At 39.5% G+C, this 25,041-nt stretch overlaps 1 protein-coding gene across 1 annotated transcript in view; it reads right to left on the bottom strand.

Annotated features, from left to right (window-relative positions):
• Positions 1–1,942: 1,942 nt before the first annotated feature.
• LOC124267995 (tyrosine-protein kinase SRK2-like) overlaps positions 1,943–25,041 on the bottom strand; it is a 52,953-nt gene continuing 29,854 nt past the window's right edge. The window contains exons 2-11 of the mRNA XM_046702997.1: positions 16,763–16,950; positions 16,417–16,513; positions 15,763–15,867; positions 15,280–15,371; positions 14,203–14,358; positions 12,545–12,705; positions 11,736–11,993; positions 9,856–10,012; positions 9,285–9,416; positions 1,943–7,528 (exon numbers count right to left, since the gene is read on the bottom strand). Of these exons, the coding sequence (XP_046558953.1) occupies positions 7,311–7,528; positions 9,285–9,416; positions 9,856–10,012; positions 11,736–11,993; positions 12,545–12,705; positions 14,203–14,358; positions 15,280–15,371; positions 15,763–15,867; positions 16,417–16,513; positions 16,763–16,925 (1,539 nt within the window). The 5' untranslated portion in view covers positions 16,926–16,950 and the 3' untranslated portion in view covers positions 1,943–7,310. The remainder of the gene's footprint in view (positions 7,529–9,284; positions 9,417–9,855; positions 10,013–11,735; positions 11,994–12,544; positions 12,706–14,202; positions 14,359–15,279; positions 15,372–15,762; positions 15,868–16,416; positions 16,514–16,762; positions 16,951–25,041) is intronic.

Raw genomic sequence — 25,041 nt, forward strand, 5'->3', positions numbered from 1 at the left:
CTTGTTAGGGGAAATAAAACGTTTGAAAAATGTCAACCTAATGTTGTTATTATTGTTGTTGGCATTGAAACGAACCTTCTTTTGAGAGATGGATGGCCCTGAAAGGGCCGCTTTTCGAGTGTACTTCACCCAGGGACCACAGTGGGGTCATACATTGGCAGGGATGGATGGTCATCTTTGTCTTGACGGGCACTTGCTCCCATGGGTCAAGCGCCGATGTACGCGTGTCCTTCAAGACAGTGCCACAGTACACACATTGGAAGGTACCACGATAGTCATCAGTCCCATTAGCATAAACAGGCAGGCAGCCATGACATCGTTGACACTGCCATGCCGGTAAGGAGGGTGGCGATGGTGCCTCCAAGGGTATCAGCTCTAACTCCCCAGTTCTCCATTCTGTCCATTGTAACACTGCTTCGGTCATTCCGCCATCCTATATAGTGAGAGCTCACGATCATGACGCCAGCGGTGCCATCGCCATGACCCTCACGTAGCGACCATGATCGCCACCGACTACGCCATTACCCTCACGCTACGACCATGACGCCATCGATACCATCGCCATCGATACCACGCCATCGCTGTCTGGTCGCCCATATATAAACTCCAGCATGGGTCAGTGAGAGCTATCTTCATGCAACATGAATACAAGAAAAGTAGAAGTCATGCGACCGACGCCTTTACAGGAAAAATTGTGGTAGGTAGCAATGCTCACGATGCAGCCCTACCTTACAAGAGAAGGCTGACATCAAAAGGGAAGAGACAGAAGCAGCGGCAGCCCCACCATCCACGGCAGTACCACCTCCGCCACGGCATGGCAATGTCTACCACCCAATTGGAAGTTCATTATATGCCAAACGTGTTGGAAAGCCTTGCCGTCCAACCAATTTGATGTCACCCCAGGTGCACCGTACTCACGTGTGTACCTACTATGGGCGGCGTCCGCAAAGGGGCTAACCATCTCCACGGCCGAAGTCTGCCCCGGAAATTTATTTTTCCGGGCCTCGACCTGCTCTGTCTATGTACCATCGCCACCACAAAGTGAGGTCTCACCTTCCGCCCATACCATCACAACGGCCCTTTTCAGGGCCACCCACCTGGCTCGAAGAATGCTCCATCCAATGTTGTTTTAAACCACACACACACACTAACACTTGTCTAGCCACGCCATCGTGTCCGCCTCACCCTCTCTCCCTCCCTTCCTCTCCTTTTCCTCTCCTTCCCTTCCTTCCCTCTCCGTCCCGTCCCGTCCGCAGCCCGTCCGTCTCTCGGCCATCTTGAAGCGTCTACGCCATGAGATCGCGAGAATCCACGCGAGATCTCGCGAGATCTCACCCGATCCACCGGATGGGACGCCATCTTGAAACGCGTCCACCATCTTGGCCGGAGGTGACGCCATCGTCATGCGCTACAACCACCGAACCGGACGTGATCGCCATCATCGCTGATATGCGTCGCATTCCACGGAACCGAAGCACCGGAACCGAACCCGAAAGTGATCTCCCTGACCGGAGTGACTGATCCAAGATGGCAGCGCCCTATGGGCGCCGCCATCTTGAAAATGATCCCAGGGTAACGTTGCACACTACTTTGATCAAACAACTTCTGAGCACGACTGGCATGACGCTCTTTGAAATCTTGATAAAAAGAGCATACTAGATTGTATCTCAAAAGTTGTGAAATGTGAACACCAAACCCATACTCACACCATCCCTACAATACACCAACCCACACCAATCATATCACCCCTAAACCACACAACACCCCACAACACATCACCCCCAGACCCAAACACCACAGCATATCCCCACATCACACCAAACCAACACATCACACCAAAACACACCACATCACATCACATCACTTCCCACCCTAGACATGCACACAACAAACCTGAAGTCTGTCTGACACTAACACTGACTATATACAAGTAAACAAGTTGCATATTTCTCAAGTTTATTTACAAAGCATGAATGACAGTCTAAAAGATGCTAAACAAGTAATTGAAATACAATCTTGTAGCAAAACAGTATAAACAACCTAAAATATGCATTACACAAGCTTGTTGTTTCACACAAATTATACAACACTTCATAAAAGTTGGTTTAAAATAGTCTAAAACAGTTTTAAGAAAGGATTAGTCTATACAACTTCCAAAACATATATTTAAATGTAGGAAAATATACACATCAAAACAGACAAAGAATTGTCTCTTTAATTGTCAAGAGTATTGAAAAAATAGATGTTTTGGAAAACAATATTCCCCCTTTTTAAGGTGAACTACCTAAAGTACCTAGTTAACATTATTTCACTGATATTTTCCTCAGGCTGAATATGACAATATGAGGACATTCATCCAATGCCAGCCAATTGTGCTCCTTCTTTTGTCAAAAGTATGTAAAACATGACAAATTTTACAATTGTTTCTATTTAAAGAAAGAAGAGCTCTTAAGTGTACACAAGAAGGAAGTGGTCGGACAAGAGATGTTACAGTTGCATTGTCATTGTAAAACAAAAATCATACTTGGAAAAACTGAATATTGAGAGATACAGGATGAGTGCATACTGACTAATACACTTCCTCACCCACAGCAGGATCTTGGGACCCTGTTGTCATGGTAACAGGACATAAAAAGATCCTACTAACATGGCCAGTGAACCAGAACCCTTTTGCTAGTCATACCACTGACTGACTAAAACACTGGGATGACCAATCAACATTACCATGAAAAACAGAAGTTTTGACTTACACAGGATACATGTATATATTACTAATGGTATTGAAAACTATCCTGACTATTACGAAGTTGGCAAATACTGATTATGTGAGTGTTATAAATATATGCAAGGACGGGCAGATTGATAGAAAACAAACAGAAGAATTCAAACACTGTGACAGCCTTATTGTGGCCATCAGAGCATAATTTTCAACCATAATTTTCAACTATATGTGGAAATGATTATGAAAAACAAATAATTTAGCCTATCTATTGCCATTTTCTGGTTTCACCAGCTGTTTCTGACTTACCAAATCATTTTTCTTCCATGAACTATTTCAACATAACAATTAAATATAATGATAAGTCAAAGGAAAACGTTATATTTCTTTATTTGTGCAATACATATTTTATCACATACAAACCAAACATCATCCACAACTGAGGGGTTGTGTCAAGAGCTTACACATGATATTAAAAGTTCCTGTTTTGTTACAGGCAAGCTGGTACAATTGTATACATTTTAAAATTTTGGGTTTTGTTTCTAAAACTGAGCACAGTCTGCCACATTATGCAAAGAGTGGTTGCCATGGTGACAGTATTGTTCGAAAATTTCACCACTTTAACCACTGGGATACCTCATCGACCCTGAACTTTTGACACAACCCCTCATGTTAAAGAAAGGCACTGGATATCATAATGAGTCACTGCTTGTAGGATATCATAATGAGTCACTATTTGCAGGATATCATACTGTCACTATTTGAAGGATATCATATTAAGTCTATTTGATGTACCGGTAGTTTGTTATTGCACTTAGCAGTTAGTTCCGATTCAGAGATGCACAACAGGATAATGCATGTTTTATATGAAATACTAACTGCAAGAAAAGCATCATTCAAAGGCACTTACAGAAATCATATGAAGATCAACCTATCAAACTAATTTTATTTGATCTTCACTAAAACAATTCTATTTTTTTGCATATGGCTAATAATATACATATTTGGAAAAAAAACAACTCATATATATATATATATTATGTCTAAATTGAATATAAAAGTCCACAAAGGAACATATTGTTTATGGAAACCCACTTGCCATACATATTGTCTTGTGACCTGCACTTGATAAATGTGGACAAAATATCAGAAAATTGACTATTAAACAAAACCACAAGAAAAATATAGATTTCAGATAAAAACAGACTGTACTATGCAAAAGGTTAGTTTGAAAAATATTGAAGCCCTCTTGTATGTTGTATGGAATGTAGCTATATTTAGATGTAGAGATCTAACAAATTGTCACTAACCGTTTGAAAAGAGAAGTCGGCTGCAGGGTACATTACACATCAACATGTCATCAAAGTGATGATACCATGACATTTCTCATCATGAGAAAGATCTTGCATCAAATACTACCAATATTAAGACTGACTGACTAACTGAGTTTGGTTTTACGCTGCTTTTAGCAATATTCCAGCAACATCACGGCAGGGGACACCAGAAATGGGCTTCACACATTGTGCCCATGTGGGGATTCGAACCCGGGTCTTTGGCGTACCAATATTAAGGAAGTAAACTAGTAGGTACAATTATATTGTTGGAAGAATGGGATACAATTTTGCTGTGACAAAGTTTGATTTCATTGAGTTTGATGAATCATTGAATGATAAAACAGTCAATATGTTTGTTTTGTGCTGATGTCAGCATTCTTCAAGTTATATGATAACAGTACATAATGTCATCAAGGCAAACTAGTGACAGATAATATGAGCACCAATCAACTCCCTCAGGGCACCGTGACCTACACACTTCCAAGTACAAACAAATAACTTGAAAGCAATTTCATTTGCATGAAACCTAAGTGATTTCTTGCATGTCTTCTCAGAGACAGCTTTTTTATCAATGATTACATAACCAGCCTGTGAAGATATCATATTATTAGCATAACTATTTATCAGAATTTACTTAGAAATAAGTTCGTACTTATGGTATCATAAATGTTAACACCTGCTTGTATACTTTGTGTAAGTTCGGTGTGTGAATTCACACAGTGAGCACACTTGTCTTGACGCTTATACCACCATAAACATATTGGATACTAATAAACTTCCAAAATAAATCTTAACCAATTCATCTGAGTTGATTCATTCAATTTTACATAATACAATTCTTCCAGTGGAAATAACAAAACTTAAGTGAGTGATTGAGTTGAGTTCTATGCGGCTTTTAGTAATATTCCAGCAACATCACAGAGGGCAACACCAGAATGAACAAATCTTAAGCAAGTGTTCCGTAAAGCATCTGAGATAACTAGATAAAGCTTATGTTGATCTGTAACTATATCTAGACACTACATCGCTTTCACCTTGGAATGGATGAATGTGAAAATCACTGCTCCCCATAACCTCTAGTGATAAGGTGAGAGATTATTAAATGGTTATGGAAGAACTCAGAATGTAAGAAACAAATAAATCTCTTAAAATTTAGGAATGAACTTTTTTGGATGCTCCTGGAATGAACATTTTCCTCAACTTGGCTACACAGTGACAAGACCAACAGATCTCAACATCACTGAAACTGGAGAAAAAGTGACTACTGAATTATTTAGTCTATATGACTCGTTTGATCAAATGTGTGAAATGGAAATAGTAAGAGATTTCATCAACAGTGTAAGAAACAGTGAATAACATGCATACAATCTTGTACTGTAACAAACAAAATCAATTGCATTTGGGTAGATTCACTACCTTGCCACACTAAAATTGGTTTGTTTCTTATTCATTAGTTGCAGAAGTAATCAGGGAGTTGACACACTGTAATTTGTTTTTTTAAGACTTCTCACATAGCCCCAAACCCTTGTTACATACAAACCGTTTGTAAACCAACTAAAAAATACAGAATTGTGGAACCTCTCATAACCTTGGCTACGATGGATGACATGGTAACAGAAAATCATTGGAAAGGCATACTGCCAATGTTTGAAATAAAGAAAAAGTGCAAGAATACCATCGGGACCCACAGACATTAGACTGTAGGCCCTGACCAAACTTTTAATACCCTCATTTTTTTTTTTTAAATGCTGCTGATTGTGACAAATAAATCTACATGTATGTTTGCTGCAGACCATATGGATCCACACAAATTTGAGACTACCTGACAAGAAATCTACCTACCATTGGATTATGAGAAGATGCTCGCTTTGAACACTGCATACAGATAAGAATGGTCTTCTGCTGCCTTTAGCACTGGCATACTTTCATGGCTGATGACAACAAGAACTCACAGTTGAACCCAAGTGGGGTGAAACCAGAATCTGTTGTCAACAAACATTCTATCTACTGTGCCAGCAGCTAGCACATGACTTCAGCGGATGAACTGACAGAATGAGCAGCTTAATCAAGACCATTGCACAGCCAGTACACTTTCACGTTTTGAACTTTAATTACAGTTGTCAGAGTGATCAAAACAATTATCAACAATTAACACTTCTGTGTACATATAGCAGAACAACTTCATATAATGTCTTTATCATGAGTAACTGTAACTTATTATCTGACAAAAACTTATCCAATATATGAAAATGATCTTGAATCATGTACTATCATCTTACAACTAGATCTGATATCAAACTTGGGAGATGTTAAGAAACGGAGAAAGTTATGCATTTTAAAAAATGTACTCACTCTGCTACGACAATGAAAAGTAATGGAACACAAAAATGAGAGACAAAGAATATACATGAATGAACATTATCCAAAGCATTCCTCCCCTTGTTAATCTGAAGCTGTGGGAGAGAAGTCTGATGTTCAAGGCTTTGGGTCAGAAGCCATTGAGCACAGTGAGGTACCCAGGACAAATTATGTTATGAAGTTATCAGAGGGCTGAATGAAATGACAACAATGATGTAACTATTACTAGCAATAAAGAAAGGCACTTGTTCTACCCTTTCTGAACACAACTGTCATTTGTGCAGTGATTACAGCAAAGGGAGATAACTACAATCACCTACTGACTTATCTCCCTTCTTCAACTACCAGGTAGTTTCTGTGCTGTTTCTTTTCAGTCAACACTGTACTTTCTGATCAGCGTGTCATCTAGTTCTCTGAATATATCCATCTGCTGTTATTTTGGATATACCAAAATAACATTAAGGTGATACCAAAGAAAAAAAATCAAAAATAGTACCTTGGTCCATGAAGAGGTGGGCCCAAGCCAGATATCATACTTTGTATGATCGTATATAAAAATCTATATGTTCATAAAATTGACTCTAAATATATACAAGTGATAAAAAATATTTCATAAAATTTAAACACTGTACAATTTGAATAATAAACAAAAAAAACTTCTAAAACAATGAATTGATATGGGGGAAATCTAACATGGCAGATGTGGTTTACGTTGTCTGCCATGGGTGATTGCATCGAATGTGGCTGCACTGCAGCATCTGATTAAGCGTATCATTGGTTACAAATATATCTGCATGCACCAATCAAATCATAGATGGCATTCCTCTACAGTCATGTATTATGCAGCAAGATTCCTGCTGGCCTAGTCTATTGTTTCTTTTAGGGGTGACAGGGTGACATCACATGTCTTCTGTATCTCTGTAGTCAGGTTCCGTGGCTATAAAGTAGTCATCGAAAAAGTCATGCAGGTAGGCGAAAGTCGGTCGATCCTCGGGTTTTCTGTTCCAGCACTTGAGCATGTGGTCGTAGTAGGACTCTGTGTAGCTGATTGGTCCGGTGGGTTTGGGCATACGGTAGCCTTTGTCCACCTTGTGCAGCACCTCTGAGCCTCCCATACCTATAACAGACACACACTTGTAGTGCTAGTATACCTAGAAAGTCATCAGTACTATATCCATGCAGTCTCATTACTATCAGATCTTAGCACTGCCTGGGCTACACAAACAACTGAAGACATTCCACTACAGGTCAGTCAGAATGGCCTTGACTGACCAATGAAATGCCTAATGGGGTTTACATTCAGCCAATCAGAAATCAGCTTTTTTCAGGTCTTATAGCAACTTACATTCTTGGCTACCCTTTCAAAAATATTTTGACAAAGTTCTCCATTCAAAATCAGAAAACTGTACCAAACAAATTGTTGGATTAAGAGATGGCCAAGATAGTATGTAGCTCTTCCTTCGGGTTATGGAAGGTCGCATCAGTTTAAATGTCTAGTGGAATCAGCCCTACATTCAAAAAGCCACATGTTAACATTTTCACGGTCACATGATTAAAAAACACATCCAGACTCAAAAGCAGTAGTCTGCTGGGATGGAGTCCGAGGAAGTGTACCTATTGTCTGAAGGAAAAGCCACCACAGACAACTGACGACACAGGCATGATACAAACTGCTGCTGTTTGGTGAACTGTGAGGACGGACTGCGCACTACATATTTCTACTCAGACGTCTTGGGTGAACTGAGAGGACAGACTGCGCACTACATATTTCTACTCAGACGTCTTGGGTGAACTGTGAGGACAGACTGCGCACTACATATTTCTACTCAGACGTCTTGGGTGAACTGTGGGGACAGACTGCGCACTACATATTTCTACTCAGACGTCTTTGGGTGAACTGTGGGGACAGATCATGACTACATATTTCTACTCAGACGCCTTGGGTGAACTGTGAGGACAGACTGCGCACTACATATTTCTACTCAGACGTCTTGGGTGAACTGAGAGGACAGACTGCGCACTACATATTTCTACTCAGACGTCTTGGGTGAACTGAGAGGACAGACTGCGCACTACATATTTCTACTCAGACGCCTTGGGTGAACTGAGAGGACAGAGCAGGAGGCGTCTTGGGTGAACTGGACAGACTGCTGACTACATATTTCTACTCAGGCGCCTTGGGTGAACTCGAGAGGACAGACTGGCGCACTACATATTTCTACTCAGACGTCTTGGGTGAACTGTGAGGACAGACTGCGCACTACATATTTCTACTCAGACGTCTTGGGTGAACTGTGAGGACAGACTGCGCATTACATATTTCTACTCAGACGTCTTGGGTGAACTGTGAGGACAGACTCGCGACTACATATTTCTACTCAGACGTCTTGGGTGAACTGTGAGGACAGACTGAGCATTACATATTTCTACTCAGACGTCTTGGGTGAACTGTGAGGACAGACTGCGCACTACATATTTCTACTCAGACGTCTTGGGTGAACTGTGAGGACAGACTGCGCACTACATATTTCTACTCAGACGTCTTGGGTGAACTGTGAGGACAGACTGCGCACTACATATTTCTACTCAGACGTCTTGGGTGAACTGAGAGGACAGACTGCGCACTACATATTTCTACTCAGACGTCTTGGGTGAACTGTGAGGACAGACTGCGCACTACATATTTCTACTCAGACGTCTTGGGTGAACTGTGAGGACAGACTGCGCACTACATATTTCTACTCAGACGTCTTGGGTGAACTGTGAGGACAGACTGCGCACTACATATTTCTACTCAGACATCTTGGGTGAACTGTGAGGACAGACTGCACACTTCTACTTGGGCCTGATAGGTGAACTAACAGAACACTCACCAGGGTAGGGAACTCTCCCGAAGGTAACCAGCTCGTACAGGAGAACGCCGAATGACCAGACGTCGGACTTGACAGAGAACTTCCTTTCCAGAGCTGCCTCAGGAGCTGTCCACTTGATGGGGAATTTCGTATCTGTAAAACATGTCACCAAATCTTCATATGCCCTCCTAACTTAGTGATAATCATGGGTTATGGAATTGAGCTTCAGTAACCCATGCTTGTCGTAAGAGGCTACTAACGAGATCAGGTGGTCAGGCTCGCTGACTTTGTTGACACATGTCATTGTATCCCAATTGCATAGATCAATGCTGGATTGTCTGGTCCAGACTCGATTATTTACATATAGCTGGAGTATTGCTGAGTGTGGCATATAACTAAACTCACTCACTCACTTAGTGATAATAAATTAAGAATATGTAATGTCACTAAGTGTTTACCTTAAGGATGCTGGTGAAAATTCCAGATTGAGTTACTAAAATGAATCTGTCAGTAAGTCCTCATCAAAAGCATCCTCAAAACTGCACTATGAAATTGAATGTATATTATAACAATGCTTGTATTGCCTACTTACTTTCTGTGGCTTCATAAATATCCTCATCTTGCAGAATTCTCGCCAGACCGAAGTCGGCAACCTTGACTTCATGGTGTTCACCGACAAGGATATTGGCTGCACGGAGATCACGGTGAACAAAGTTCTCAGCTTCCAAGAAGGCCATGCCCTCTGCAATCTGATCAACAAACAAGAGAATGGCATTATTAAAATGAGGTGAGGTGAGGTGAAATTGGGTTTAATGTCATGCTTGAGAATATTTTGCTCATATGACGACGTGCATGCATGTGTATGTGTATGTGCGGCTGCTTGTACTAGCCCAGACTTAAGCTGGTTTTATAGTGCTAGCCCACTGAGATACCATGCCGCAGTGAAGCATGAATACCCCACTCAGACACATTATACTGACTCCGAGACGATCAGTCCTTGTTGTACCCATTAATGCCGAGCGCCAGGCAGGGACCAACAAGTACCATATTTTAACATCTTTTGGTATGACGCGGTCGGGGATCGAACTCGCGACCTTCTGCTCTCCGGGCGGACGCTCTAACCACTACACCACGGAGGCGGTCATTATTAAAATGAAAATTTGCACAACGGAATCATATTCCAGCAAGTTTGGTAGGATGCAGCAGTGAACAGTATTTCAGTTATATTATGTGACATACCATAAAAGCCTGAATTGAAACAGGGTACTGATGTTTTTAGACAGATTCTAACCGATAGTCATTGATTGGCATGATTCTGGGAAGTAACATTTGCACTGGAAATGAGAGTCTACCCAATAATATTATATAAAACAGTTAAACAATAAGTCGGCTTTCCATTGGCAGACAACGGCTTCAAAAACCTTGGCATGACTTTGTCATTTTTCAGCAAGCTATGATGGTATTGTAAACATTTATGCAGAAATGCCTTCCAGTGCTTGCTGTTCAGTATTACACCATCATTCAACTGATGTTTTGTGTGTCCTACTGTGAGAACAGATCCAAACAATGGAACAATGCATCAGACGAGGACACATGTGAGTATGTTGCACAAACAAAAAGACACGGTGTCATTATTCCAAAACCAATTGCCATCGCCCAGGCACCACTGGGCAGACCCAATTAGTCAACAGTTTATATTAACAAGCATTGTCACTAAGGTGACATAATCCCCGCCACAAGAAATTATCAAATCAAACTTAAAAGTAATGAAAGTGAAGGTAAGTAATTTAAGATGAAGTTAAATGTAAACAAAAACATGACCAGTCAACCTTTCTTGATATCTTGCTCTGTAGTTGTTCAAACGCACAAATATTTTCAAGACTCACTTTGACCTTGACATGAATGTCTTAGTGTATGAAATATGCAAAAATAGTAATAAAGAAATTGCTTATTGAAAAACATTCAAGAGAAGTCTTGAAAGTCTATGAAGAAAATGCAGTGAACTGTTCTTAAGATATCTCGCTGACCATCTTAACATGCAGTTTAACATGCTGAAATCTTCAAAGTGTCGTCGTGACCTTGAAAGTTATGTGAAGGTCACAAAAACCGACTGGGCTCTGCGCCTGCCCTATATAAAGCTTGGTGTTGAATATCAAGAAAATCCAGTGAAGGGTTCTTGAGATATCTTGCTGACAAGGGTAAAACGTTAAAGTCCCCTTGTGACCTTGAAATGAAGGTCAAGGTCACCAAACCTGACTGGGACCTTTCTTTTATTATGATGAACCTAGATACCAAATATGAAAGAATCCAGTCAACTGTTCTTAAGATACTGCAATTCGTACGTACGGACGGAGCCTAATACTATATCCCCCCGATTCGCGCTAAACACGTGGCGGGGGATAAAAAGGTAATAATGTAAGATAACTAGGTTTAGGGGTAAAGCTACTTGTGTAGATCGTTACTTCCTCCCACCTGTGATGCCATGTCAATGATGGTGGGGAAGCGCATCCGCTGGCCCTCATCCTTCCTGATGTAGTCCAGTAGGGCGCCGTTTGTCATCAGCTCTGTCATGATGAGAATGGGCTCCTCATCTGTACAGACAGCTATCAGCTGGACCAGCTTCCTGTGACGCAGCTGGTGCATGATCTTCGCCTCTGCCAAGAAGGCTTCCGCGGTCATGGTGCCTGGTTTTAGGGTCTTCACAGCCACATCGATCACATTCGAGTTTACCTGAAACAAAGAGGTATGTTCCTGTTGGTGACTTTTCTTTATTGATATGTTATGTTTGAATTGTTTCAGGATTCAAACCCATGTCTCCTACATATCGAAAGCAAACACATTAGCTACTGGGCTGCAGCATCTATACAATCAAAGGGTAAATTCATTATTGTGACATACAAAAACAGGTATTTCTTGAAGTTATTGAATATTAGTTGATAATTATCAACTTTCCTTGCACAAATGTGTGTTTAATAAACTGAACAACTAAGTGCCGAAATGACAGTTGATGGACAATGAAGTAGAGTTCAATACAGGCCATACAATTGTGCCACTGGTGCATTCAGGTTGCAATTAATCACAATCTAAATGAATAAAGGGAGAATTCTGAAATGGAAAGCACTCCACTAAGTAACCACATGAAAACTCCAATTGATAGACTCACACATACAACTCCAATGCATATATACTATGTTAAACAGGGTTAGATCACTACCTATGTGGCTCATGATATTTACACACAACGGTAATAGTTGCAACAAAGCAAGCTCCTGACTTCAAACCCTGTAACACCTACCCTTCCATACTTCGCCGAAACAGCCAGCTCCAAGCTTGATAGTCATTTTTAGTGAATCTCGGGTAACTTCCAGCTCCCGGAAATGAACAATTGGTCGGATCCTTGGACAAGCCTCTGCTAGCACTGTGCACAGCCCATCGGTGCTTTCTGAAAGTCATTAATCAAGAAACTACTGACGATAATTGAGGAAACAGGAAACAAAGTCACTAAATAGCCAATTGCCTCAAAGACTTTGTCTTGGTTGACGGTTTTCACCTCATAATGTGCATCCATGAAGATTCGAAGATCTTCAGCAACCCATGATTGTCATAAGGTGACACATGTTATCGTGATCCCAGTTGTGTAGATCAACGCTCATGCTGTTGAACACTGGATTGTCTGGTCCAGACCCAATTATTTACATACTGTCCCCATATAGCAGTGTTAAACAACAAACAAACAAAAATCATAAAATGCATACAAGCGTGGGTCAAGGCTAATATGACGTACTGAGGAAATGGGGAACAATGAGTGAGCGAGTTTAGTTTTACTCCGCACTCAGCAATATTCCAGCTCTTATTACTTACAGGCCGCCATAGAGCTAGAATATTGCTGAGTGCAGCCTTAAACAACAAACCAACCAATCAACATAGCTCTAGGGGTGTTGAGAGTATGTTACACACCTACAAATGTTTTTCTAACCCATACCTAAAATGGGGGATCAATAAATTCTGCAAAAAAATTAAAATGTTCAAGTGTCTGTCTTTATGCGTCATAAGTCTTTGAACGTCCTTTAGACGTGATACACATAAAGGCAAGAGTTTATGGATGTCAACTTCTTTATTGTGAGAATCGCAACTTGTCAGAGTATATTCTTACTACTTCATCAAGTGAATATACTCCGAAACGTCATGATCCTCACTATAAAGAAGTTGACATCCACAAATTCTCTCCTTTATGTCTAATGCTGCTACTGACAAAACTGAACAAACACTATTGGACATAGAACAGTCTTGCTTTCGACACAAGAAAAACTCAAACAAAACATTAATTCTGCATAAGTATATCAATCAAAATTAAACAGAATTTGAAACATGTCCCGTGACCAACACAAACAGTAGGACTCATAGCTAAAGTAAGAACATCAGATTGTGCATCAGATTGTGGTAAGTTACTATTAGTGAGTGAGTGAGTTAAAATTTAACATCACATCGGCAATATCTCAGCCATATCGTGACGAGAACAATTTAATTGATATCAATATCAAAGTCAATAAATTGAGAATATAACAACCTGTCAGTGAAGGACAGTAAAACTACTAGAATATCAAAGCTCTTAATTTAAAACTAGCACACTATCATAAAAATATATCACTATACACAATAACGCAATATGAAAACAGGCTAGTGATCGCCAACAACTGAAGGTAGATCACCATACCAGGGACCATGGGGACTTACATTGCTTTTGCTACCTGCATGGACCCTTGTTGGATTTACACCATCCCTTCAGCCATTGGCGTTGATGCTGAGATTTAGCCATACATTAAAAATACAAAAATACTACGATTAAAAACCTGGTACACTTAAATTGACTTGAAATGTTTTGGGACTTACGTAGGAAAGTTACTATTAAAGGTAGGGCATGGGAATGGTTGCAACTTACTTCTGTAGTGATCTATCAGATCAAGCATGTTTGTGAATGTCCTCTTTGGGCTAATGTAGAAGCCACCACTATCCAGCTTGCGTATTCTGTAATGTTTGACACATGGTTCGTTGGCCTTGTCGTGGTCTCGAACCGACAGCACATGGGAAGATTTGTCTGGAAGAGAGGACAGAGTATTCAAGGAACAGACGGGGGAATATGGAGCACATAAAACTCCTGACGCTGAAAAGGGATTACCTCCCTTTAGCACTGTGGTAACCATGTCAAGAAGGAAGAAAAACAAATGGCCATGTTTCACTCTCAAAATCTTTCACACAAGAAATCTTCAAAATTTCCAGATTTGTTAAAAATCAGTCTAATGTGTCAAACTTATGTTTCACTTAATCTACAGAGTGAGGATTCAAGTTAAGACTAGGTTCCCAGTAACTTAAGAGGTGATCAAATGGATCAGGCAGTCAGGATTAACGTCTTGGTTCATAGTGTCATCATAAACCAACAAATTTGTACGTCATGTAACTGTGCCTTCAAACCGGTGGTTCAAAAGAGTGAGTGAGTATGATTTTACGCCACTTATTATATTTCAGCAATATTTCAGCGATAAGACAGCAGGGGAATCAGAAAATGGCTTCTCATACAAAATCAAATCGAGTATAAAAAGGTCTCAATGTTCACAAGAAACGGACAGTTTAACTTGAGGTGTTCCTTCCTCGTCAGATAGTGTCGTAGCAGGGATGCTACATATACTCAGACCCTGCCATGATATTGCTGGAATATTGCTAAAAGCAGTGTAAAACTAAACTCACTCACTCATATACTCAGATCACTTAGTATTCTTGACGACCCCTTTAAACACAAGGCTACACCTTGACCACAAGAAACAAACAGTTTAACTTCAATAGTAACTTCAAGTACAGCTTTATAGCAAAAAATGCTTACTCCACATTCAATCAAATTACTCTGTGTTAATACATAATTATAACAGTGACTTGTACAACAACTTGACAGTGGCATCAGGCAATGGTATTATAACACCCAAATATCTCTGTCACAGCAAACACACTCTATGTGAATCCTCACCTGTAGACTCTCTGACCAGAAATGTGCCGACCTTGTTACCCGGAAGAAGCAACATCTTATCGGAGTCTTTGCGGTCAAAATTGAACCACCAACTATAAAAGCAGAAAAACAACACTGAAATATCCCGGTACCATTTTAAAGAAATTAAAACAAGACCCAATTACATTTCCCTTTCATAAAGAGGATCTAAATGTAAAGGATATATGCCGTATATGGGACTCCAGTGCTCGCTCAACCATCCGCTTAGGCGAAAAGGGAGAGAGTGACAAGTAAGGCTTGTCACATGACTGTTTGCACGGGAAAAGGGAGGTAACTCGTGGGTGAGTGTACTTTAACATACGCTTTAGGGAACTACAAAGGATTCAAGTGTTCCACTAACATTCGCATAGAAGAGTGAGATAAGCAAAGATCATGAGTCAGGATAAGGAAAAATATGTATTTTCAACACAAATTGCATCAAATACACAAAATGGAATAACTTACTCTTGAGCCTGTGGTGAGTCATCGTCCTTGCAGACATAGTTGCTGGGGATGTAGCCCTGATGCCCCGTCTTCACGCTGGTAGCTATCCACCAGTCACTGTTCTGACTGAAACAATACTTAACAAATTAGTTGATGTCACACGTTATGTGAATACATCACTGAGTTTATGATTTCAATCTTTCTCCACATCAATGTTGAGAGTGAACGAGTGAGGTAATGCAGAGTGAGGTACTGGGAAGGATTGTTATTCTCCTCCCATTGTCAAATGTCAACAATATCTTGCCCAAAGCATAATATATTATCTGTTTGATTGGCATTTTCTATTTTCTAGCATAATATATCGTCAAATTTCTTTTGTGAATATCTTAAAAACAATTCAATTCAGAATCTAGTGGAATGTATTTTGTCATTTAGATCCAATCATTATTGAAATGGAAAATGATGCATTCATGGGATGAGTAATAGATCATAGATCATAATAGAAGGGAGATCATGCACATCAGTCACATGTCTAAGGGAGACAACTCAATATGGTGCATGGTAGTGCTGTAAACCACTGGTAATAGATGCTACTTCATGAGATACACAAGATAAGTAAAAGGGGAAAGGGAGATAACATGGATAAGTCTCAGGTAAGTTGTTTTCGTAACTCACCTGGTTTCATCAATCTCCAGACGATCTCCCTTCTTGAAAGACAGGTCATCCTCATTTATACCGTCAAAATCGTACATAGCCAGGAATTTGAACACCTCTGTAAATTGGATAAAACAAATGATAAGTTTTTCATACTCTGATTAGTTAAAGGATTCAAGTATAACAATTTCAAGTGACTTTTAAGGTTTCTAAGGTTAAAGATTTTTGGTCAAGAATGACTGGACATTACACTTCTGAAACAATTTTGAGGTTATTATGACGTGCTTATTGCAGGAAATCCATCATGGACAATGTTATCAAGTTCATTTTCACATAAAAATTATTGCGATCAGCATTCATGTCTCACTTTTTGAAGCTGGCAGCGGCGGGAGATCCCGCTTGTTGAAGCCCACGGTGACATCTTGAGGGCTGGTTGGCGGACTGCTGTGATCTAGATTACCGCCATTCAGTTGGTTGATGGAGGGCGGCAGCTTGCCCACATCCTCCTTCCTGGATAAACAGTTTCCCATTTCTCCTGTAGGAGGCTAGCTTCACCTGAAACAGAGTCACGGGTATGAGTCCAGGGTGTAGGGCATGATGCAAATCTCTGTTGTTTGAGTCAAGGCTTTATTGTGTGAGTCAAGAAATTATTTAGACTAATGCTTAGTCTCTTAATGTAAAATTTTGATTGTAACAAATAAACCCATTTAAATTGAAAAGGAGTCCATGGCATACCAGAGACTCAGAACCTGGGAAAATCTAGACTTGCTTCATTTAGGGGATTTAGCACTGCAGGGACTGTGAGACAGACTAGGCATTATTGTGTGAGTCAAGGAAGACTTTATTGTGTGAGTGAAGGCTGTGGTGTGTGAGTCAAGGTTGTGGTGTGTGAGTCAAGGCTGTGGTGTGTGAGTCAAGACTTTATTGTGTGAGTGAAGGCTGTAAAGTATGTCATGGTTTTTGTTGCAAGTTACAGTTATGTTGTGTGAGTCAATGGTGATTAGTGTGAGACATTGTTGAACAGTGTAAGTCCATGTTGAGTCATGACAGTCAAGACTGAATTGTGGGCGACAAGGTTGAGTTGTGTGAGCCATTGCTTCATTGAGTGAGTCAAGGTTGAAATGTCAGTCAAGGTTGAGTTGTGTGAGGCAAAATTGAGTTGTGTCAGTCAAGGTTATATTATGTGAGGCAAAGTTTTGTTGAGTGAGTCCAGACTGATGTGAGTGAGTGAGTGTGTGAGTGAGTGAGAAAAAGAAAAAGTGAGTGAGTGAGTTTAGTTTTACGCCGCACTCAGCAATATTCCAGCTATATGGCGGCGGTCTGTAAATAATCAAGTCTGGAACAGACAATCCAGTGATCAACAACATGAACATCAATCTGCGCAATTGGGAACCGATGACATGTGTCAACCAAGTCAGCGAGCCTGACCATCCGATCCCGTTAGTCGCCTCTTACGACAAGCATGGGTTACTGAAGGTTCATTCTAAGCCGGACCTTCACGGGTGAAAAAAGAAAAAGGGCTTCACACAGTGTACCCGTGTGGGGAATCGAACCGAGGTCTTCGGCGTGACGAGTGACCACTTTAACCACTGGGCTACCCCCCACCCCAATTTCTTTACAGTATGGAGTTAATCATGTGGACTGATAGGTAAAATGATGCAAATAACTGCTCTGAAAGAAACAACAAAAGTCATAGATGTGTTGTGGGTACAAAGAATAATATTATGCGTCCTTCTGGATGCAGTGAATCTTTTTCTGCGTCCATTCTCTACATTTGTGCATACTGGACACCCATTTGCATGTCACGTGAAAACCCTGCTAAGACTGACTGAGTTTGGTTTTACGCTGCTTTTTAGCAATATTCCAGCAACATCACGGCGGGGAACATCAGAAATGGGCTTCACACATTGTACCCATGTGGGGATTTCAAACCCGGGTCTTCGGAGTGACGAGCCAACGCTTTAACCACTAGGCTACCCTTTAAGAGCAGAAAGACCACACAAAAAGAACAGACTAATTCACAATTCGATATATACACTGTTTATATGCTCTTGTGTAGTTATGTGTGTCCAGTAACAGACAAGACTCACGCAGTTTTGAGCAATCATAAACAAAAGGACCTCTACAGTCTCTAGCTAAATGTCTCAATATATTACCCAGGTAGTATGTGGTCTGTATGTGCAAATGAATCAAACATTCTGCTGTTGTAGGAGCCAGAGAAAAGGGTATGAAATATGCTGAAAATATATCCAATAGGCTCAGTAATCCCACTCCTTCGAACCTCTTATAATGAACAGTTATAACAAACACACATAACAAATGGACACATATAGCTTTTTTCCTTTTGACTTGCTATATGCTTTAGTCGAAACGACTATAATGAAATACAGAAATAACAAACTCAAATTAGTGGTAACTTGGAGTATGTTATAACCCCGTTATTACCTCAAATTAGTGGTAACTTGGAGTATGTTATAACCACGTTATTACCTCAAATTAGTGGTAACTTGGAGTATGTTATAACAGCGGTTTACTGTAGTGTGTGTCCGACTGATTGTTTACATAAAAACGTGTCGAGTCAAATCATTTACAATTAGACTGACTAAATGATCACAATGGGCTACCACCCATCATGATAAGAGTCTTTACTATTCAGTACCTTACATTTTCCTTTCTTTAGGTTGTTCAGAAACTAATTTTTCAGCATTTAATGTTCAGTCATCTTCTGTCTTATCTTAAAGAAACTCTGATAATGAGCAATTACCACTATTATTAGCATTAATTTAATTTTAATGCTTGGGATTTACCTCCTCACTACCAGATATGTGTCCTGAAAATCATGCCGTGCTATTAACAGTGGTCAGATTGTACTGCCACATTTAAGCTGTGGGATAATATTTCAATTACAGTTATCAACGCGGTCATATAATCTGTTCACTATTGAAAATGTTCTAAATGTCGCAATTTAAAGTGTATTCAACTGCTAAGCATTGCAATAAGAAATTATCTATTGGGAATTAAAGGATTTATCAGCAATAAACCCACAATAAAACTCTGTGTAAAAACATCTAATTCATCAAATATTGAGAAAATTAAAAAATCAATTTCACAAATGTATGAAGTGACAAAAATACCTGCAGCGTTAGCACCCAAGGTGGTACAAATTGTCTTGTCAACACTGGTAACAAAATGGGCAGGCTATGTGTATTTGCTTACAGCGAAAGAAGACAACAAACATTTGACAACAGCGTAGGTGATGGAGTTGAGGGAGATGCTGCTGCTGACGGGGGATATATGGAGGCGAGACGGGCCAGGACATTGGACCACATCATGTGACTACACACACTAACACGAAGGCGACACATTTTACACCATACAGGTGTCCTTCCACACTAAAACATGTGAACCGTGTTGATGGACCATGAGTAATGGCCTATTACGTCCAAAGGTCCTTTCATACGTGTAGCTCCTGTTGCGTAAACTAAAACATCTAACAGAATAAACAGTTTAGCTCTGACTCAACACGTTTTTAAACAATGATTGCTAATGGGATACAATCCTCCTTAAACATATAAAAAAAAAGTATTTTCAGATATCCAGAAGTCGTGTTTGTTATTTAACACAAGGATAAACTGTCTATTCCTCATAATGGTAACCTATTAGAATCACTTCACTAATCAGACAGTGACTGACTGAGTTTAGTTTTACGCTGCTTTTAGCAATATTCCAGCAATATCACGGCGGGGGACACCAGAAATGGGCTTAACACATTGTGCCCATGTGGGGAATCGAACCCGGGTCTTCGGCGTGACGAGCCAACGCTTTAACCACTAGGCTACCCCACCGCCCCAATCAGACAGTGAAGTGCTAATATCTTGGTGTACTGAAGCTTCAGTTCACCTTGCAAGCTTCAGACATTTTAGATATATATTAATTCTATTTAAATTATATATAAATGGAATTGAAAATTAAAATCTAATTAGTAATGTTTGTGAATTTTATGAAGGTTAAGATTATTTTTCTTCCTTGTTTAAGTAGTATGGCAGTTTGAAAGGGACACTTGTGGATTTGAGTAATAAATAAATATGTTATATGACATATAAAGCTGCATGTTCATAGTTCACTATTTATTATTTACTGTGAAAATTCATCCACAAAGGATTATGGAACATGGCTCACAAATGGCCTTCCTCCTCTAGAGCATAGCTTTGCTGAGTGTCTGGTCTAAACTGCAAAAAACAGTTCAGGATGGATCAGAAATGAAAAACAATGTCATAAAAGCCTGACAATGCATGGGGCGACCTGAAATAAAAACAGGAAATTACTTTCAAGAGCTACAACTGCCATCACTTCACACCGAGTGACATCCGGATGACGGAGACAGTTGACAGGAGGGATCGAGCAACATCAGTTGTGTCAAGCACACAATTTGGTGAAAATGTTGTTCGTCATGATACATGGAATTACATATTAGCTACAGTCACATGGAAACATGGAGAGTTCTTCTGAGCAGGACAAGTCTACATTCTTATATATGGCATGCATTTAATTGGTAAATAAAGCAAGTAAAGAATATGGGGATGAAAAGTAGAAAAAGGCTAAACTGTTAAATTAACAAAGTGTTTTCATTTTCCTTCATGTATATTTGTACACAAGCAGCTTGTAAGGGAACCAGGTTATGGTGATTTATTGGGTGTATTTAACACAAATACTCAACTTATCTGGAGATCTGAATAAATAACTCCTGGACAATCACATGTAACTTGGGCATCTGCCAAGTGGACAGGGTAGAAGTCGAACACTGATAATACTCATTTATTCCCAAGCTTTTTATACATGCACATTTCACATAAAATGAATGCTTAAAAGCTGTTATATAAATGCCCAAAAGTTATGTCATTAATAATTTATCCAGTGAAGTTTTTGCCGCGGTCACAGCCAACTCCATATAAACATGATACGGCAAAAGCAGTTCTTAATATTTGGGACAACAGTGGTCTGAACTAAATGTATGAGTAACCCCTGTTAGCCATCTTTAAAACTCATTTGACAACACCAAACCCTTGTAACCTGTAAGTTAGCTAATCACTGAGTCGTTGAGGCTTAGTCCCAGACTGACATTACTAACATTTACTGTATAATTCATTACAAGAACCAAACCTACACCTGAGTAGACTAAATATCCAATATACTGCCATCTGTGTACACAGTCACCCCTGTAAACCATTAGCCTTGTAAACCCTCAGCCTTGTGCACCCTTATTCTTTTCCGCCATCTATCTTGTACAACCTCAGCCTTGTACACTTTCAGGTTTGTACACAGTCACCCCTATACACCAGCCTTGTACACCATTAGGCTTGTAAACTCTCTTCCTTGAACACCCTATCTGATTTATATCGCTGCCCTTGTACACCATCAGCCTTGAAAACCCTCTTCCTTGAACACCCTATGTGATTTATAACGCTGCCCTTGTACACCATCAGCCTTGAACACCATCATCCTTGAACATTGTTAAGCCACACTGCTGACAACCTCAACACAGATCTCCACACAGGCTCTTTTAGTAGAGAGCACCTATTGATCAAACTGTTCATACATTGCAGTTTTCCAAGCTTTGAGTAATAAATCAATGACCTCATCCAAATACCAATAAATACCAAAACATATAGACCACCATTGATAAACAGCATGGTTAAAATGCCACATGATACAATGTGATAATAATCTCACTGGTTAGATATGATATGCATCAGAGCTAAAAGCTATTGATTCATAAATTAGTTGATTACCTTGACGTCAAGTCTTCCAACTTGTACTGATCACTATTGTGGATATACCATGTGACACTACAGCATCATTCACTATTCAGGGTTCCCACAGGCATGGCAGGCCAAAATTCCCTGACTTTTCCCTGACAAGTATAGATTTTTCCCTGACCATTTAAGTCTAAAAACTGGCCTTCTTCCTCCCTTTCAGTCAGTCCTAACCACCCTGTTAAGATATTTCCTTCACACATATCATAAATACACACAATATTTGTTAATTTATTACATTAACCAAAACATTGATATTTGTGATGAAGAAAATTTTCCTTGACTCTCCTGCCACAATGTTACATAATACTATTAGATACATTTGACCATGACCATCAAATATATATTCTCAGGTGAAGTCAGTAATATATCATCTGAAAACTTTGTATTTTATATTAAAGGCTTTTGACAAAGAACATAAATGTGAAACTAATGATTTAATTGAATTGTTTCATTCAAAGTCAGGAACACATTTCTTCATGTCACAAAATGTTGTAATTATCAAAGGCATATTTGGAAAGAATAAACATGCAAGATATAACTTTACATTCAGTACACCATGACAACTAGATTATGAAACATCATTAAACCACTTTCAATTTTGTGAATAAACAGCAAATGTCAGAACATAGGGCATATTATAAACCTATGCTGTACTTTAACAATGAAACATATCAGTATTTTTGGCCAATATGGGCTTTCACAATTTGCAAGAAACCACCATAGCCATCATACTATTTATAATATTTTGGAACAGTATACAAATGAATGGAAAATTATCTGTTAACATAGTTATCTTTAGAAGAGGTGGATCTGTTGCCTATAAAGAAAAATGTTTTTGAATGGCAAACAATTATCTATTGTTAATCACTATCTCGGATTAGTGTTTTTCCATACTAAACAAGAGTCATCAGAAGATGAAAAATCCCCCAGCCCATACAAATATGAAAGAGCATTCATCTGACAGTTACTTAAAGTTGAACTTCATTTTTTTAGACAAATTCCAATATGTTTCCATGGAAACCAAGAAAAATAGATATGACAAAAATCTGTAAATAGCAAAAGGCACCACTCTAGGTTCTGTTTGATATATCTGCCAAGTTTGGTTGAAAGATATTCAACGGTTTTCGAGTTGTGCTCCAGAAACAAAGCCCACCACTCCCTTTTAAGAACAGTCTAGTTTCCATGGCAACCGAGGAAAAATAAAAATGACAAAAATATGTAAATAGTCAAAGGCACCACTTTAGGTTCTGTTTGATATATCTGCAAAGTTTTGTTAAAAACATTGAACCTTTTCCGAGTTATGCTCCGGAAACAAAATGATTACAGATGGACGGACAGACAGAGGGGCAAGGCGTCGACTATATCCCCCCGCATTCATGCTAAGAAGGCTCTTTTCAAATTTATGTCAGTTTCCCATAATTTTGGAATTTTAACCTGGAAAATATGTTTCATATTGTTTGATTCACAAATCCAACCGATTGTGCTTCATAGAAGAATATGGCTGTAGAAAATAACATTCACATTATGCTGATTTAAGAAAACAATACATGCCAAATAATTATCTGGAAAAATATCCTTCAAGTGACTTTGTTTCTATTCTATCCTCCAGAAATGAAAATGTAATATGTAATCTAGGGCTTTATGTAAAACATGCTGTTATGCTTAAAAGCAATCTCTTATCTGAACTGTAATTTATTCATGAAATGTCTGTAACATGTGCTGCTTCTTTGACTTTGACTACTACCATACCTGATTAGCGACATTCTGAGTCTTATTTTTCCCTGACCAAAACCCCAAATTCCCTGACTATTCCCTGACTTTTGAAAACATATCAAAATTCCCTGACTTTCAGAGAAATGCCAAACTTCCCTGACTTTTCCCTGACCTGTGGGAGCCCTGCTATAGGTGCTGTCTAATACTGTAAACGTATTATATTTCGCGCAGGTTTTATTTTCTCGCTTTTCGCGCAAAACATTTTAACGCTAAAATTTATACACCGCGAATAACCTGTCATTCATTCAGTCTAGCCACGCTCGCCCCTGAGTTGTTACCATAACACATCACGTTTGAAGACAGAAATCAACGGGAATCTTAAAATGACGACTGATCATACTTAACTGTCGCTGTAATGGATTTCCCAAAACATAATTAAATAATGAGCCAAATCCCATTGCCGAATTAGCGAAAACAGCAATGTGTGTTGTGGCCGCCATGGAAATTGGTCACATGACATGGTTTGATACAAAACAGATTACCGTGAAACGACTCGATAAGAAATAATACAGCAGTATTTTATTTATTCATTAAGATTTTATTCACCAGTACATCATGAAGCTTAATAGTCACTAACACTCAATCATCTCATTCACAACAACCCGGCTTGTTTCAAATCACAAAGAGCTTCATATACAGTATAAGTTAATTCGTCAAATCGTCAGAATTGAACATAAGACTGATGTGTTTTTCATCTCTTCCGGGAGTAAACGGATTTCTGTGTACTAGTATATCGCACAGATAGGGATTTCCTGTGAGTAAGCAATAAACGCCGTCTGACAGGTTAAGCCACTCTGTTTGTTTTCACTGCTATTAGTGGCGGCCAAAGAGACAGCTGGCAGTTCCGGCAATTACTGATTGCGCGAATAATTGACCGCGCGAAGTAGTCTAAACTGTCAATTCCGCGAAAATTGCACCACGCGAAAATAAGTACGTTTACAGTATCAACGCTAATCATAAAACACACTTGGTTTTAACAACTGCAGTAGCATATAACACTAACCCTTTGAAATAGTGAGAGAATTATGTTCAGTTCCTTGAAGCTTGCCACACTCAG

The sequence above is a fragment of the Haliotis rubra genome, unplaced genomic scaffold (genome assembly GCF_003918875.1).
Source record: "Haliotis rubra isolate DU_JTF1 unplaced genomic scaffold, ASM391887v1 Scf1354, whole genome shotgun sequence".
Classification (NCBI taxonomy): Eukaryota; Metazoa; Mollusca; class Gastropoda; order Lepetellida; family Haliotidae; genus Haliotis; species Haliotis rubra.